Source organism: Trachurus japonicus, chromosome 11 (assembly GCF_045865225.1).
Source record: "Trachurus japonicus isolate A0001 chromosome 11, Traja_1.0".
Lineage (NCBI taxonomy): Eukaryota > Metazoa > Chordata > Actinopteri > Carangiformes > Carangidae > Trachurus > Trachurus japonicus.
In genome coordinates this window covers 4542721-4558731 of record NC_140917.1, presented here as the reverse complement: position 1 = coordinate 4558731, position 16011 = coordinate 4542721, and the positions used below count along the sequence as shown (strand labels likewise).

The 16011-nt window shown below is 45.4% G+C and overlaps 1 protein-coding gene across 1 annotated transcript; it reads right to left on the bottom strand.

Moving 5' to 3' along the window:
• Positions 1–8030: 8030 nt before the first annotated feature.
• trhrb (thyrotropin-releasing hormone receptor b) lies at positions 8031–13812 on the bottom strand. Its single transcript, XM_085790305.1, has 3 exons — positions 13735–13812; positions 9558–10256; positions 8031–8474 (listed from the first exon to the last, which is right to left on the bottom strand). The coding sequence occupies exons 1-3, from the start codon at positions 13810–13812 to the stop codon at positions 8031–8033; spliced, it is 1221 nt and encodes a 406-aa protein (XP_085646431.1).
• Positions 13813–16011: the final 2199 nt, after the last annotated feature.

The following is a 16011-nucleotide window of genomic DNA, read 5'->3' as shown; positions in this document are numbered from 1 at the left end:
CACCAGCCTGACATAGCCTACCTGACGCCTTTACACCTGCTCTCATTAACTCCACCTCTCTGTCCTCCAAGACTTTAGTTTTCACTTCTTTATTCGCAGCCTGATGTGTAATTATTCACAAAGCTGAGGCTGTTGTTCTTCCCTGGATACAAGAGAGCTGTAATTACCCCACCTCCCCCCCACCTCCTCCTCCCTCCCCTCCTCCCCCCACCCCCCCTCTGTCTGTGTGTGTCCGCGGTGTCACAGCGAACATTACAGACCCATTATCACTGAACAACCTCTTTTTATTGTGCAGAAAACACGTCTTGTTCCAGAGCTAATGAGCCGGAAAGTTTCTTATCTGAGCTCCTGCGTTAACAACACCTCCCTCCATCCATCCCTACCTCCCCCCTCTCTCCATCCCTCCTCCTCTCTCTATTAAACTTCCCTCTCTCTCCGTCTCTGCCTCTTTGCACCTCGGCTGTTGTGACACTTGATTAAACTGAACTCAGACCAGTTAATATTATAGAGTGGATGCCTTGTTATTTCATCTCCAGTGGGGCGCTAATATGATTCATCTGATTCAAGTCCTGCGTCCTGCAGACATTCGGCTAATTACACCCTGCTGCCACACAGGAACAGGATTTTAAGTGCTAATCTACTTTTATTTTTTTATTTTATCATTACATCACTTGTTAATGAATAATTTCTGTGGAGTTTCTTTCTTCTTCTTCCTCTTTTATTTTTTTTCTACAACTCACAGAAATCCCCCGTCGAACTGGAGCTGAGTTACTGTGTTGATTAAATGAGTTCAAGTGTTTGGTTTCAGTGCCACTTATTATTAAAGGGATACGCCAACATTTACCAGACAGAGTTGTTTTAGAGAGGGAAATTCATGCAAAACCACTGATGCACGTTGCCTTCAGGGACAGTTTTTCATCAACAGTCTCTGTATTTCCCTCTAAAACAACTCTGTCTGGTAACGTTGTGTTATTATCTCATAGCGTGGTGAATGTGCAGGTCACAACTTGTCCACCAGAGCGTTGTGGAGTTGTTGGATTGTGTATTTGATGAGTTTGATGAGGGAAACCAAGAAATCCCATGAGCCTCCGCATCGCGTAGCTCTGAGCAGCTCACAGCTCTGCTCCGCCGTTCTAAAAATAGCTTGCACCGACAATTGACCTATGGCTAAGCCACGCCCCCAAACACGATGAGCCAATCACAGTGCGCATAGCTAGCCCATACACTCGGACCAAGGGGGCAGTTGTCGGTCTGAGAAGTGAAGCTCACTTCCGCGTTCAAAAAACTGCAATCCCCTCGAATTCCTCTGGGGGCTGGTGTCAGAAGGGAGCATTCCCCATAGAGCCCCCGTGTTAAAATCGCCGACTTTACATCCTCAGTAAACATGTTAAAAGCCTGGTGTCAGAACGTTTTTTCGTCTCAATCGATAGTTTCTACCACCGCACACACTCTGAGGGGGGTGAATTTTTTTTTAACTCTACCGTTTTACTGTTATAAGGTTAAAACTCTGACCAATTAGGGCGCGGAAACGTTGAGTGACAGGTCCGAGCAGCTCCGGAGACAGGCTGCTTCGAGGCCAGTGGGCGGGTTCTCGGCCGGCCAATCCAACATGGCGCTGTTCAGGCCGCCATATTTGAGTCACAAAAACGACTCCCCAAAACCAATGGGTGACGTCACGGACGCTACGTCCATTCTTTTTACAGTCTATGACTCGGACATTCTCTGCTTCCATGTCCATTGAAATGCATTGCAGTTGGTCAGTTTTCATCCGTTTTTATATGTTTTTTCTTGACATTCTAAGTTTAAAATGGTCAAACGGTGTGCATGGGGTACATGCAACTCCCACACTAGGTGGATGGGGTGTATTTTTTTTTTACCTTTTCCCAAGTCACATCTCAACCGGGAGAAGTGTTTGCTCTGGATAAAGTTGTGCGGTAGACCACAACACCAACTAAACGTGGATAAAATTAACCAGGATGTCTACATCTGTTCTAAGTTAAGTCAACAATGTATTTGAGGCAACATATTGTCAGAGATGTTTAGATGTTAGCCAGTATCACAACTAAGCATAAAGTCCGCTAACGTATAATGTAAAACTCCATAGACAGGCTAACAGAAATTAGCCCGTCGCTATCGGCGTTTCGCGGCAACCGACAGCCATAGCAGTAAAGCTAAGTGAAGTTTTGGTGACTTCGAGATGATATTTAATCTTTCTGTCTCCAAAAATCATCAATTGCCTCCTGTGAAATGTCTCCTACTGTGACAGCTGTTGCCATAGCAACTGTCACCGAATGTTGACTGTTTGTCCGAGTGAGTGGAGGGGGCGGGGCTTAGCCAGAGGTCAATTAAAGGTAACGAACCTAATGCTATGACTATAGGGATTATGGCAATGGGCCAATTTGTCAAAATGTTGAACTATCCCTTTGAGTATAATTAGATTTGTTTTGACTAGAAGTGACATTTTGACTAAAAATAAGACAAATATTCTTGGTAACGTTTTGAGTTTTTGCAGTGTTCCTCTTCTGCTGCTGCTGCTGTGTCCGTCCCTGAGGACCGGCTGATGGAGCGGATGGAGGAGACAGGTGGACATGAGGGAGCTGCAGCTGAAGGTTAATGTCTCTGAGTGTGGACAGGTGTGGATGGAGCCCACAGCTGTCCAACATCTGGGGCAGAGTGGCTGGTGGCTGGTGGCTGGTGGAGTTCACGTCAAAACATTCATTTACAGCCCAGAGAGTTGAAAGTCCAGTCACGACGCAGGTTCAGTCCTGAAGCGAGCGAAGCTGCAGATGAAGAGTTAACAAACAGAGTCGTTTCATTCGGGGATGATTGACGGACGGCAGCGACGAGGGAATTTACATTTATTGGTTTGAGTCTGAGCTGCTGTGTTTCTGTTGGAGAGAGAGAGACGTCTGAATGCAAACGAGCCTCGATGATGGATGAGCTGCATGCGACACGTTCACCGACTGAACAGCGGCTCATTTCCATCCACTACATCAATATGATTCATATAAACTATGAATCATTTTAGTCAAATAACAGCAGTCATATACAGAATAACAGCAGCACCACAATAACAATATTAATACTTATAATAATTATATTAACCATAATTGTAGGTTCCTCATTAATGAAGCCTCAGCTTGACGCTCTAATCCTCTTGGTTCTATTCCACAGTTTACTTCAAAATAAAGTAATGATTTTAATCCAGTAGGAGAAAAATAAAAGAGAGGTGAATTTAAACTATTAACTTACTGTAAATATGAACTATCAACATTTTAATTTGTAAATAATGTAAATAGCCCTTTTTATCAGAATCAACATAAATAACCTTTTAACATATAAACTTATTATCCAAATATGAATTAACTCAAATTGTAATTAGGCTCCTACAATAATAATAATCATTAATTTTATTTATAGGTGCTTGTTGAAGTTCATAAAATACAAAAGAAATGAAACCGTGACAAAACAACACTGACCTGTTTTCACTTATATAACTTTAATATGTTTATTATAGGTGGCAGGAGAGCATCCATTAGATATAAAACCATTTTTTAAAAATCATTTTTCAGAGTCTGGCTAATTTAATTGAACATTTAAACTCTATTTTTGTCTCTCTCACCAACATTACTTTTATTCTGAGAACTGCTGCATGCTGGAAAATCACGACAGTCTTCTTAATAGGAGCTAAAAGGCTCTAGATGACGTTCACATTAATGTGCTTTTCTCTGTCAGAAATAAAAACAGGAAAAAAAAAGTCTAATTCTGGAAACAACTTTATTCTGAACAAAGTGATAAAATGTACAAAGTGAGGATTTCTACAGAAGCACAAAGAAGCTCACAGCATCACAGGAAGATAAAGACTAAAGCAGCGAGTTCAGAAGAATACGTCACCAAGATATTTGATGTTTGAATGGAGAGAAAAAGAAACGACATCAACGACTCCACAGAGAAAACACACACTGAAGCCTGTACAGTGCTGCTCCAATCATTAAAATAACACACACACACACACACACACACACACACACACACACACCCTCCTCCTGGTGAATGGGCTCAGAAACTCATTAACTGTCACTGATGTGAGAGAAGAAGCTGCAGAGCATCAGCATCTAAACAGCACACGGCCATCCACTCACGTTCAGCAGTTCACTAGTCCACTAGTCACCTGTTAACCAGTTCACTAGTTCACCAGTTCACCAGTTAACCAGTCCACTAGTTACCAGTTCACCAGTTAACCAGTCCACTAGTTAATCAGTTCACTAGTTCACTAGATACCAGTTCACTAGTCCACTAGTTCACCTGTTAACCAGTTCACTAGTTCACCAGTTCATTAGTCCACTAGTCACCAGTTAACCAGTTCACTAGTCCACCTGTTAACCAGTTCACTAGTTCACCAGTTCATTAGTCCACTAGTCACCAGTTAACCAGTTCACTAGTCCACCTGTTAACCAGTTCACTAGTTCACCAGTTCACTAGTCCAGTAGTCACCAGTCCACTAGTCACCAGTTAACCAGTTCACTAGTCACCAGTCCACTAGTCACCAGTTCACTAGTCCAGTAGTCACCAGTCCACTAGTCACCAGTTCACTAGTCCACTAGTCACCAGTTCACCAATTCACTAGTCCACTAGTCACCTGTTAACCAGTTCACTAGTTCACCAGTTCACCAGTTAACCAGTCCACTAGTTACCAGTTCACCAGTTAACCAGTCCACTAGTTAATCAGTTCACTAGTTCACTAGATACCAGTTCACTAGTCCACTAGTTCACCTGTTAACCAGTTCACTAGTTCACCAGTTCATTAGTCCACTAGTCACCAGTTAACCAGTTCACTAGTCCACCTGTTAACCAGTTCACTAGTTCACCAGTTCATTAGTCCACTAGTCCACCTGTTAACCAGTTCACTAGTTCACCAGTTCATTAGTCCACTAGTCACCAGTTAACCAGTTCACTAGTCCACCTGTTAACCAGTTCACTAGTTCACCAGTTCACTAGTCCAGTAGTCACCAGTCCACTAGTCACCAGTTAACCAGTTCACTAGTCACCAGTCCACTAGTCACCAGTTCACCAGTTCACTAGTCCACTCGTCACCAGTTCACCAGTTCACTAGTCCACTAGTCACCTGTTAACCAGTTCACTAGTTCACCAGTTCACCAGTTAACCAGTCCACTAGTTACCAGTTCACCAGTTAACCAGTCCACTAGTTAATCAGTTCACTAGTTCACTAGATACCAGTTCACTAGTCCACTAGTTCACCTGTTAACCAGTTCACTAGTTCACCAGTTCATTAGTCCACTAGTCACCAGTTAACCAGTTCACTAGTCCACCTGTTAACCAGTTCACTAGTTCACCAGTTCATTAGTCCACTAGTCACCAGTTAACCAGTTCACTAGTCCACCTGTTAACCAGTTCACTAGTTCACCAGTTCACTAGTCCAGTAGTCACCAGTCCACTAGTCACCAGTTAACCAGTTCACTAGTCACCAGTCCACTAGTCACCAGTTAACCAGTCCACTAGTCACCAGTTAACCAGTTAACCAGTTCACTAGTCCACTAGTCCACTAGTCAACTAGTTAACCAGTTCACTACTTCACCAGTTATCTAATATTATCTTTATGCGGTGATGTTTCAGTGTAAAAAGGCATTTTATAAGAGTTTATTAGTTGTGTTGTGGATCATATTCACACTTTAATAGACATTAATAAGAGCAGAAATCTGTCAGTTGAGTCTTAACTTATGAAACTGTTTTTTTCCTCCTCGAAACATCTAATTTATTATAATGAATTAACTCACAACCACAAACTGCAGAAGAAGAAGCTGTAGTTTTATAAATCTCATTAATACTGTATATTGAGAGTGAGCTGCTGCGCCGGGGTCTGACTCCGCCCCTCAACTCCCATTTCATCCAAATATGGTCAAAGAGGAGGAGCCTGTGTAGAGCTGAGACTTTGGTTGGCTGATCCAGCTGTCCGTCAGAGAAGCCCCGCCCCCTCAGTCATTGAATAAACAGAGGAAATGATGAAGCTTTGACCAGCTGCAGCTCATTAGTAGCTAATCACTGATCAATAATCTGTAGTAAAGTCCCATCTGAAACACCACGGGGGCAAATATGAGTACATTAAAGTGACAAAGGACTTTCTGAGCGCTCAGCTGTTTCCTGTCAGTGAAAACTCAATCACACCGACTGAATGAATCTCTGAGCCGCCGTCTGTTTTCACAAAGCGCTCGAGGCCGTGCAGCACGTGTCCTTCACAATAAAAGCAGGCTCAAACAGACCACCTGCCCTGAACCCATCGTCAGGCCGCGATGATGGAGGTCGATGAATGAATTGAATTACAGTTTTTCTCCACTGGTTTGGCTCTTTTGGCAAAACAGTGTCACAGTTCAGCACAACGCCATAGATCACTGGCAAAAGCGCATCTCTCACTCAAAACTAAATTTCTTTACAAAAATAAATGGTGGAGCAGTGCAGTGGTAATGTCCAAAATATCTCCGACCGTTTATTTTAGTAAAGAAATCATCACAACAAGGAAAAAGTGTTTGTTTCTGTCTAATTTCTTGTCAAAATGTCTCATTTCTAGTCAAAACTAATCTCTTTCCACTTAAAATAAGATTCATCACCCAAAAAGATAGATAATTTTCATTTGTTTCAAAGTTTCACTTGAAATAAGTAGAAAAATCTGCCAGTGAAAGCAAGTTTTCTGTGCTCGTAATAAGAAAGAAAAACTTGCTCCACTATCAGATTTTTCTACTTAGTTATTTTAAGTGAAAATCTGCTTGAAAGAAGTAAAGAAGTGTCTAAAAACAAGCTACTTTTTAATGTGATGAGTCTTATTTTAAGTATAATTAGATTTATTTTGACTAAAAATGACATGAGACAAATATTCTTGGTAAGATTTGGAGTTTTTCCAGTGCAGGCGCTCTGTGATGGGATAGTAATGTCTTTCCAGGATGTTTCAGAGTTCGGCTGTCTGAGGTGAATGCAAAAACACAAAGTTTATACTGTTTATACTGTCCACTATATGAGTTCAGTGGTGTCTCTAAGGATTCCAGTCATGTACCATAGATATTTGATTGTTTTCTGAGTGTTTGTTGTGGTTGAAAGAATTGCCCCCATGGGTTAGCGTTGTCGCTATCCCTAGCGTCGTCTAGCCATGGTGTAACTCCGGTTTGCCTGCATCAATTTTAGTCACGTTTTTTGCTCCCCCCAACACCGGGTGACCATCAAGACAACGATTTAGGGGTCAAAAATGACCGGAATTCTCCTTTAAGTCATAAAGACTCAATGGACTCCACGCCTCGGCTCGGTCCGGAACTGTCTCCGACCCTTCACTCAGCAGCTCTGCAGTGCATTTGGATGATTTCAGGAGGGGTGGGGGCAGATCTTAACCTAGTTACCCCCCTGTCCTGTAGCTCCTCCAGAGTCGGGCCTGGGTGTGTTTTTTTGGAGTGTGTGCGTTCCCGTCGTGTTGCGTTGACCCGTGAGCAGCAGCAGAGATGAGAAGCAGCTGAAGCACTTATCTCTTCACAGCGTCCAGGATGTCACAACGCATCAGCGGCTCCGTCCGATCCAAGTTTACATCTCTGGCCTTGGAAAAGGTCAGCAGGCACTCAGGAAACCGCCACCCGCTGCCACCACCGCCGCCGAGTCCATTAAAGCAGAAGTAAGCGGAATATTTGTGTTAATATAAGTCTTAAATAGTTCTATCTTCCGACAGCAATCACTTACATAGAGTGTTTGGTCTGAAACACGGGTCTGTCAGTCACTCTGCTCTGCTCTGAGCCGAGGAGAAAACGTTCCTTGTATCCTACAACCTTTATCCAATGAGGAGAGAGAACGGCATAAAGGGGCGGTCCTCTCTGTGTGTGCAGCCAAGGGATGCGCGTGAATGTGGTGACGTAGGGACGAGGGCGGGGACTGCTAACTCCATCGGCTGACAGGAAGTTAGCCAAAACCACCGGATCGCTTACTTCTGCTTTAATCAGCTGGTTGATCCTCTGAATCGTCTCTGTGACCTCAGAACGACCTCAGGCGTCGCTGAAACTCACCTGCCCGTACACGCGGGCGTCCGGGAACGCCGTCTTCTGCTCGGACAGCAGCTCGTCGGTGACCGTCAGCTCCTCCAGCTCCGTGGTGAAGTGGTCGGTGCTCTCGGCCATCGACGTGTCCTTGGCGGCGGCGCTGTAGGCGAGCGCCACGCTGTAGGCCGCCGGCTTGTCCAGCCCCTCCCCCCCTCGCCGCCGTCGGCAGCAGCGGCAGATCTTGCGGAAAGCGGCGCGGAACTTCTGGGACATGGCGTTGTAGATGACGGGGTTGATGGCGCTGTTGAGGTAGATGCAGACGCGGCAGAAGAGCAGGAACCAGTGGTCCAGGTAGGCCCGGTCCAGGCAGGAGTTCACCACCACCAGGGTCCGGTACGGCATCCACAGCGCCGCGAACAAGACCACCACCACCGCCAGCATCTTGGTCACCTGGGCAACGACCAGGAGGAAACAGGCGATCAATGACAAAACCAATACTGATCAATACACCAATCACTGATTGACTTAACTCATTGAGTGCCATTGACGTCAATCAAAATCCAACGCTTGAGTGCCAAGCAACTGGGCAGCAACTGCTCGTACTTGTAGTTGTTGTTGTTTTTTTTTTTGTTTTTTTTTGGGGGGGGGCTGAAAAGACATGTGAAATGAAATTTTCAGATGTCTTACATGTTTTTGAAGCCAAAATTAAAACGGATAAATCACTGTTTTTCTTGAGTGACTCTCTTTCACAAAAATGCATTTTTCTCAGCTTTCTAGAAAAAAAGTGGTCTTTTTGGTGCAACCAGGCTCTATTCAACTTAAGATAAATCAAGAATGGAACAAGGTACAAACAAATGGTTTTCTCCCTAGTTAAATAGAGAGTCTCCTCTTTCCTTTGAGCTGTTTGGTGTTTTCAGAGTCATAGTACAAAATATTCTCTGGGTCTTGAAATATTACTCAAAATGCCCCAAAACGCTGGCACATGGCACTGACCATTTTATAAAAGGGCTGGCACTCAATGAGTTAAGATCGTCTCATGGTTTTTAGTTCAAAAACTTAAGTCCATTCATGCACTTCCAGACAAAAACTGTCACCACTGTGTAGTGTGAGGAAGGACAGAGGCACTGGTGTTGCATTCAGGTGAGGTCAGGCAGACGGCCGTCGGCAAACCAACCGGATATCATTTTACTCCACCAGAGAAAGACGGTAAAACAATACCACATCACCATGACAACATGTTGTCACGCCTGTATTGTTTTTGCCTCGTGCTGGCGGACCACTTGTTTACATAGACGCTTGTTTATCCTGTTACATGCAGCGTCTGTTGTCTGTCTGACGTCTGCCCGATTTCACGTGAATGCAACATCAAGAATACGTTCAGATATGCAACCGCACCGCTAGATGGGGGGAATTCCTACATATTATACCTTTAAGGTTTTGTATCATTGTTCTGAGTTTCTGTTCCAGATGTTTCACTGCTCTTTCAGAATAAAAACACCTGGCTGTCCGCCCGCTCCTCCATCGTGCACTCACCTGTCTGCGCGAGGTGGCGGTGGAGCTGGAGTGGCGGGAGTTCTTGCAGCTGGCGCTCTTCCCGTGTCCGTTCTTCTTCTTGTCCTTGGGGTCTGAGGGCAGCGGGTTGAGGAAGAGGATGCGCGCGATGAGGCCGTAGAGGACCGCGGACAGCAGCAGCGGCAGCACGAAGAAGGCGCCGAAGTCGAAGAAGTAGACGGGCAGGTAGAGCTTCCGCGAGACCCGGTAGCCGCACGTGACCACGGTGACGTTGTTGTCGTAGACGAGCTCCTGCAGGTCGGACAGGTAGAACCACATGACGCAGTAGAGCGAGGTGAAGGCCCACACCAGCACGATGATCTTCTTGGCGCGGGACAGCGTGCACAGGAACTGCGCCTTGATGGGGTGGCAGATGGCGATGTAGCGCTCCACGGTGAAGGCGGTGATGGAGCACGAGGACGCGTTGATGCCCAGGTACTGCAGGTAGGTGATGACCAGGCAGCCGGCGCGCCCGAAGGCCCACGAGCCCAGGAAGAGGCTGTCGGCGACGGTGGGAAGCCCCGCCGCCGTCAGCACCATCAGGTCGGCCACCGCCAGGCTCACCAGGTAGCAGTTGGTGGGCGTGCGCATGTGCTTGGTGGTGAGCACCACCAGGATCACCATGACGTTCCCCACGATGCCGGCGGCGCAGATGGAGAGCAGCAGCAGACTGCTGATCACCTGGTTCACACAGGACAGGATGGCAAAGAAGGCTGATGAGTAAACGGAAGAATACGACATCTACGGCCGGGAAGGAAGGAAGGAAGGAAGGAAGGAAGGAAGTTAGGAAGGACAAAGGGAAAGAAGGAAGGAAGGAAGGATAAAGGGAAGGAAGGACAAAGGGAAGGAAGGAAGGAAGGAAGGAAGGAAGGAAGGAAGGAAGGAAGGAAGGAAGGAAGGAAGGAAGGAAGGAAGGAAGGAAGTTAGGAAGGAAGGAAGGACAAAGGGAAAGAAGGAAGGAAGGAAGGATAAAGGGAAGGAAGGACAAAGGGAAGGAAGGAAGGAAGGAAGGAAGGAAGGAAGTTAGGAAGGACAAAGGGAAAGAAGGAAGGAAGGAAGGATAAAGGGATAGACGGAAGGAAGGACGAAGGGAAAGAAAGAAGAAAGGAAGGCAGGAAGGACAAAGGGAAAGAAGGAAGGAAGGAAGGATAAAGGGAAAGAAGGAAGGAAGGAAGGCAGGAAGGACGAAGGGAAAGAAAGAAGGAAGGACAAAGGGAAAGAAGGAAGGAAGGAAGGATAAAGGGATAGACGGAAGGAAGGATGAAGGGAAAGAAGGAAGGAAGGACAGAGGGAACGATGGGAGGAAAGAAGGAAGGGAAAAAGGAAGGAAAGATAGATGGAGGGAGGGAACAGATTGGGTCAAAAAGGAAGGAAGAAGTAAGGATGCAGGGAAGGAAGGAAGGGAGGAAGTTAGGAAGGAAGGAAGGACAAAGGGAAAGAAGGAAGGATAAAGGGATAGACAGAAGGAAGGACGAAGGGAAAGAAAGAAGGAAGGAAGGAAGGATAAAGGGATAGACAGAAGGAAGGACGAAGGGAAAGAAGGAAGGAAGGAAAAGGGAACAAAGGGAACAATGGAAGGAAAGAAGCAAGGGAGAAAGGAAGGAATTTAGGAAGGAAGGAAGGACAAAGGGAAAGAAGGAAGGAAGGAAGGATAAAGGGATAGACGGAAGGAAGGACGAAGGGAAATAAAGAAGGAAGGAAGGAAGGACAAAAGGAACAATGGGAGGAAAGAAGGAAGGGAAAAATAGATGGAGGGAGGGAACAGAATGGGTCAAAAAAGAAGGAAAAAGGAAGGATGAAGGGAAGGAAGGAAGGAAAGAAGGAAGGGAAAAAGTATTGTGGAAAGAAGGAAGGGAGAAAGGAAGGAAGTTAGGAAGGAAGGAAGGAAGGAAGGACAAGGGAAAGAAGGAAGGATAAAGGGATAGACGGAAGGAAGGACAAGGGGAAAGAAGGAAGGAAGGAAGGAAGGACAAAGGGAAAGAAGGAAGGAAGGAAGGATAAAGGGATAGATGGAAGGAAGGACGAAGGGAAAGAAGGAAGGAAAGAAGGACGAAGGGAAAGAAGGAAGGAAGGAAGGACAAAGGGAAAGAAGGAAGGATAAAGGGATAGATGGAAGGAAGGATGAAGGGAAAGAAAGAAGGAAGGAAGGACAAAGGGAATGATGGGAGGAAAGAAGGAAGGGAAAAATGAAGGAAAGATAGATGGAGGGAGGGAACAGATTGGGTCAAAAAAGAAGGAGTAGAAGTAAGGACAAAGGGAAGGAAGGGAGGAAGGAAGGAAGGACAAAGGGAAAGAAGGAAGGAAGGAAGGATAAAGGGATAGACGGAAGGAAGGATGAAGGGAAAGAAAGAAGGAAGGAAGGAAGGTCGAAAAGAAGGAAGGAAGGACAAAGGGAAAGAAGGAAGGAAGGAAGGATAAAGGGATAGACGGAAGGAAGGACAAAGGGAAAGAAGGAAGGAAGGAAGGACAAAGGGATAGACGGAAGGAAGGACAAAGGGAACGATGGGAGGAAAGAAGGATAAAGGGATAGACGGAAGGAAGGATGAAAGGAAGGAAGGAAGGACAAAGGGAAAGAAGGAAGGAAGGATGAAGGGAAGGAAAGAAAGAAGGAAGGAAGGATAAAGGGAAAGAAAGAAGGAAGGACAAAGGGAACAATGGGAGGAAAGAAGGAAGGGAAAAAGGAAGGAAAGATAGATGGAGGGAGGGAACAGGTTGGGTGAAAAAAAAATAAGGAAGAAGTAAGGATGCAGGGAAGGGAGGGAGGCAAAAAGGATTGTGGAAAAAAGGAAGGAAAGAAGGAAGGATGGAGGAAGTGAACAGATTGGGTCAATTTGAGCCAGAAGGACGACAGGAGGGACTATGATCTCTCCTTTCATTTCCCCTCAACTGTTTTCTCACCTTACAAAAACATTTTCTAACAGACTCACTAGATCCACATCCCTGTTTCAATCCCTGAGTTTTATTCCTATTTTTTGCTGTAAATACCTCTCAAATATGTATTTTTGTTTTATCAATCCATTCACAAGTTACTTCCAATCTGTTTCCAAACTGTATTTCAGTTCAATTCCCAGATTCATAATTTCAACACTTGGTCAGCAAATAATCTTCATCCTACTTTTTTTCCAACTCTACTTTCTCTCAGTTCTCAATTAGATTTAGAGATCCGTGCTTCTGGAATTCATTACCAATTCACCTTAGAAACTGCACAAGCATAGATTCATTTAAGAAACAAATAATTCACTTTCTATTGGCCCAGTTGAGCGACGCATAAGCCACATATTTTCTTTACATCACCACAACATTGCTTCTCTTTCTCTCTCTCTTCTTTCTAATTGTTTGATGTTGTTCTTCACATTACTGTAAATTAAATGTATGTTGAATGTTTATCTTTAGGAGGAACACGGTTTTGTGTGCGGGTTGTTGACCCATGTCATGTCAGGTGTCATTGTAAAGCTCTCTCTCTCCTGAACAATGAATGATGTGGCTCCAAAAATTGTCATTTCCTTTGCATCAGCAACAAATCGTAAAAGTACGATTTACATTAACAATCTATGTAATTTTACAGTCCAAGCCTTTTTTCTCAAAAAGAGTTTTTCAGACTCAGACTCTGAGCTAGAAATCTCCACTTCAGCAGCACTTAGAGACACCAAACCTTCCAGTTTGATCCCTTTCTATATTCTGAAGGTTTTTACAGAGGGGATTGTTGATAAATCATTCACAGCCTCATTTGTACAACATTTTATTACTAAACACATGGAAACATTTGATTTTTGGGGGGGTTGGTGACAGTATTTTCTCATTTACAGAGTGATAAAAAGAGATATCCAAAATCCTCCTCTGTAAAAACTTCTGACTCTAATATGTGACAAAATAAAACAAGAATTTTGAAAGCGGCTTTATCCATTGTTCAGATTTCTGTTCTGGAAATATATGCAAATTAGCGCATATTTCATCAGATATTGCCTCATTTACATATTTAAACATAAAATTTGACAAAACTTGTAATACAAAAACATTTGTCTTAATGTGAGTGATAAACTTGGGAAGTTTCATGGTGATATCTGTTATTTAAAATGTTTTACCCTAGTGTCCCCTTACTGTAATATGCTGTTTTATATACAGTATCTTTCATGTGCTAATAAAATATACAATACAACACCTTGTACTGGAGGCTGTAGTCGACCCAGACCCCCAGAGTCTGGTTCCCCTGCTGCGGAGCCCCGCTGGAGTTCTCCATCCCGGCGGAGAGAGAGAAGAGAAGAGAAGAGAGAGTCCGATGGAAGAGGAGGAGGAGGAGGAGGAAGAGGAGGCGCACGGAGCCGCTTTTTACGCGCGACAGCAGCGGGAGATCCACGGGCTGTGGAGGTTCTGGAGAGGCTCAGACTGGACCCAGACCCGGTCCTGGTCCTGGTCCTGGTCCTGGTCCTGGTCCTGGTCCTGGTCCTGGTCCCGGTCCCGGACTCTAAATAAAACACTACTGTCCTGTCCTGTAAAACATTAAACTCCTCCGTCTTTACGCGCTGTGCGTAAAAAACTGAATCAAAGCGATGATCGATGCGTCCGAGTCCGAGTCCGCGTCAGAACCGACTGAGCGCGAGGCAGATGGCGCTCCGGTTTTGAGCCGCGTTTTTTTGGCACCAGCGCGCGTTACGCATGCGAGGAGGAGATTAACCCGTTATTACATTTACCACACCAGAACCCCCCCCCCTCAGAACCAGCTGCTCCACCAGCAGCAGGAGGAAACAGCGTCAGTGTCATGATGCTCTGATGAGGTTTAAAGACAAACAACAGGAGTTCTTCTTCAACACACTCATCGCTCATCGCTGAGACTCATCGATGTTCACCCCGAGGCGTTGTTTTTCTAATCGCTGTGTGGTTGGCACCGATCACAGATCAATAAACCATTCAGATCCAACATCACAGCTCAACAAAATAAAAGTCTCTCTGCTTCATTACTGTAAAGGATTTAACTCCTCATGATGAAAATACTTTCTATTGTTTCCTCTGATAGATAGATAGATAGAAAAAATGATGATAGATAGATAGATGAATAGATTGATTGATTAATAGATAGATAGATAGATAGATAGATAGATAGATAGATAGATAGATAGATAGATAGATAGATAGATAGATAGATAGATAGATAGATAGATAGATAGATAGATCGATCGATCGATTTCTATAAAACATTAATTAATTAATTAATTAATTTTGTTCCACTTCATAATATTTAATAAAATATCTTTCTTCAGACTGAGCTGCTGCAGATGTTTACAGATGTTTGCAGCTGTTGTGAAGCTGCAGAGTCTCAGTGTTTGCTCCTGCTCCTGCTCCTGCTCCTGCTCTGCTTCCTGCCCCTGCCCCTGCTCCTGCCCCTGCCCCTGCCCCTGCCCCTGCCCCTGCTCCTGCTCTGCTTCCTGCTCCTGCTCCTGCTCCTGCCCCTGCTCCTGCTCCTGCTCCTGCTCCTGCTCCTGCTCCTGCTCCTGCTCTGCTTCCTGCTCCTGCCCCTGCTCCTGCCCCTGCCCCTGCTCCTGCCCCTGCTCCTGCTCCTGCTCCCTGCCCCTGCCCCTGCCCCTGCCCCTGCTCTGCCTCCTGCCCCTGCTCCTGCTCTGCTTCCTCCTGCTCTGCTCCTGCTCTGCTTCCTCCTGCTCTGCTTCCTGCTCCTGCTCCTGCTCCTGCTCCTGCTCCTGCTCCTGCTCCTGCCCCTGCTCCTGCTCTGCTCCTGCTCCTGCTCTGCTTCCACCAACTCTCTGAGTCCCGCTGCGTCCTGCGACATGTGAACGCATCGTCAGCTCCAACTCTGTGGAGGAGGAAACTCTCTCCTCCTCACCAACTGTGCAGATCTGATCCCAGAACAGTGACGCTCGCTCACGCCAACACCAACACCTCGCCTCACTCACTGTAGCTGCTAGCTCTGCATGAGGCTGCCAACAGGCCGTCCATCCCATAACTACTACATCCTGCCAACAGGCCGTCCATCCTGGCAACAGGTGGACGGACGGGACAATGGGGAATTACATAACTACATAACAACCACACACACACAGAAACAGAATCAGTTTTAGCTCAGATCTCTCTCTCTCTCTCTGTGTGTGTGTGTGTGTGTGTGTGTGTGTGTGTGTGTGTTTCTGTTCATGTGAGACAAAGTTAGAACAGAAGAACCAGTCTCTCTCTCTCTCTGTGTGTGTGATAATGAGCCGGTTTATTAAAGTTCAGTTTATTTTTATGGATCTGAAAAACATTAACACATTAACGTCCTGATGAAAACATGACCAGAGCTTCTGTCTCATTTATTTGAGCTGTGAATGAACAGAATGATGAAACTTCCCTTTAACCTGGTTCACACCTGAGCAACAGGAAGAAGAGGAAGTGGAAGAGTTTTACTGCCACCTGCAGGACAAACGGTGTCACTGCAGCACCGACTGAGTTTATT

Coding starts and splice junctions, on each gene's coding strand:
- trhrb (XM_085790305.1), bottom strand. CDS start 13,812: ATGGAGAACTCCAGCGGGGCTCCGCAGCAGGGGAACCAGACTCTGGGG. Junction 10,257..13,734: donor ACTACAGCCTCCAGTACAAG/GTGTTGTATTGT, acceptor TGTGTGAACCAG/GTGATCAGCAGTCTGCTGCT. Junction 8,475..9,557: donor CCGCCACCTCGCGCAGACAG/GTGAGTGCACGA, acceptor GTCGTTGCCCAG/GTGACCAAGATGCTGGCGGT.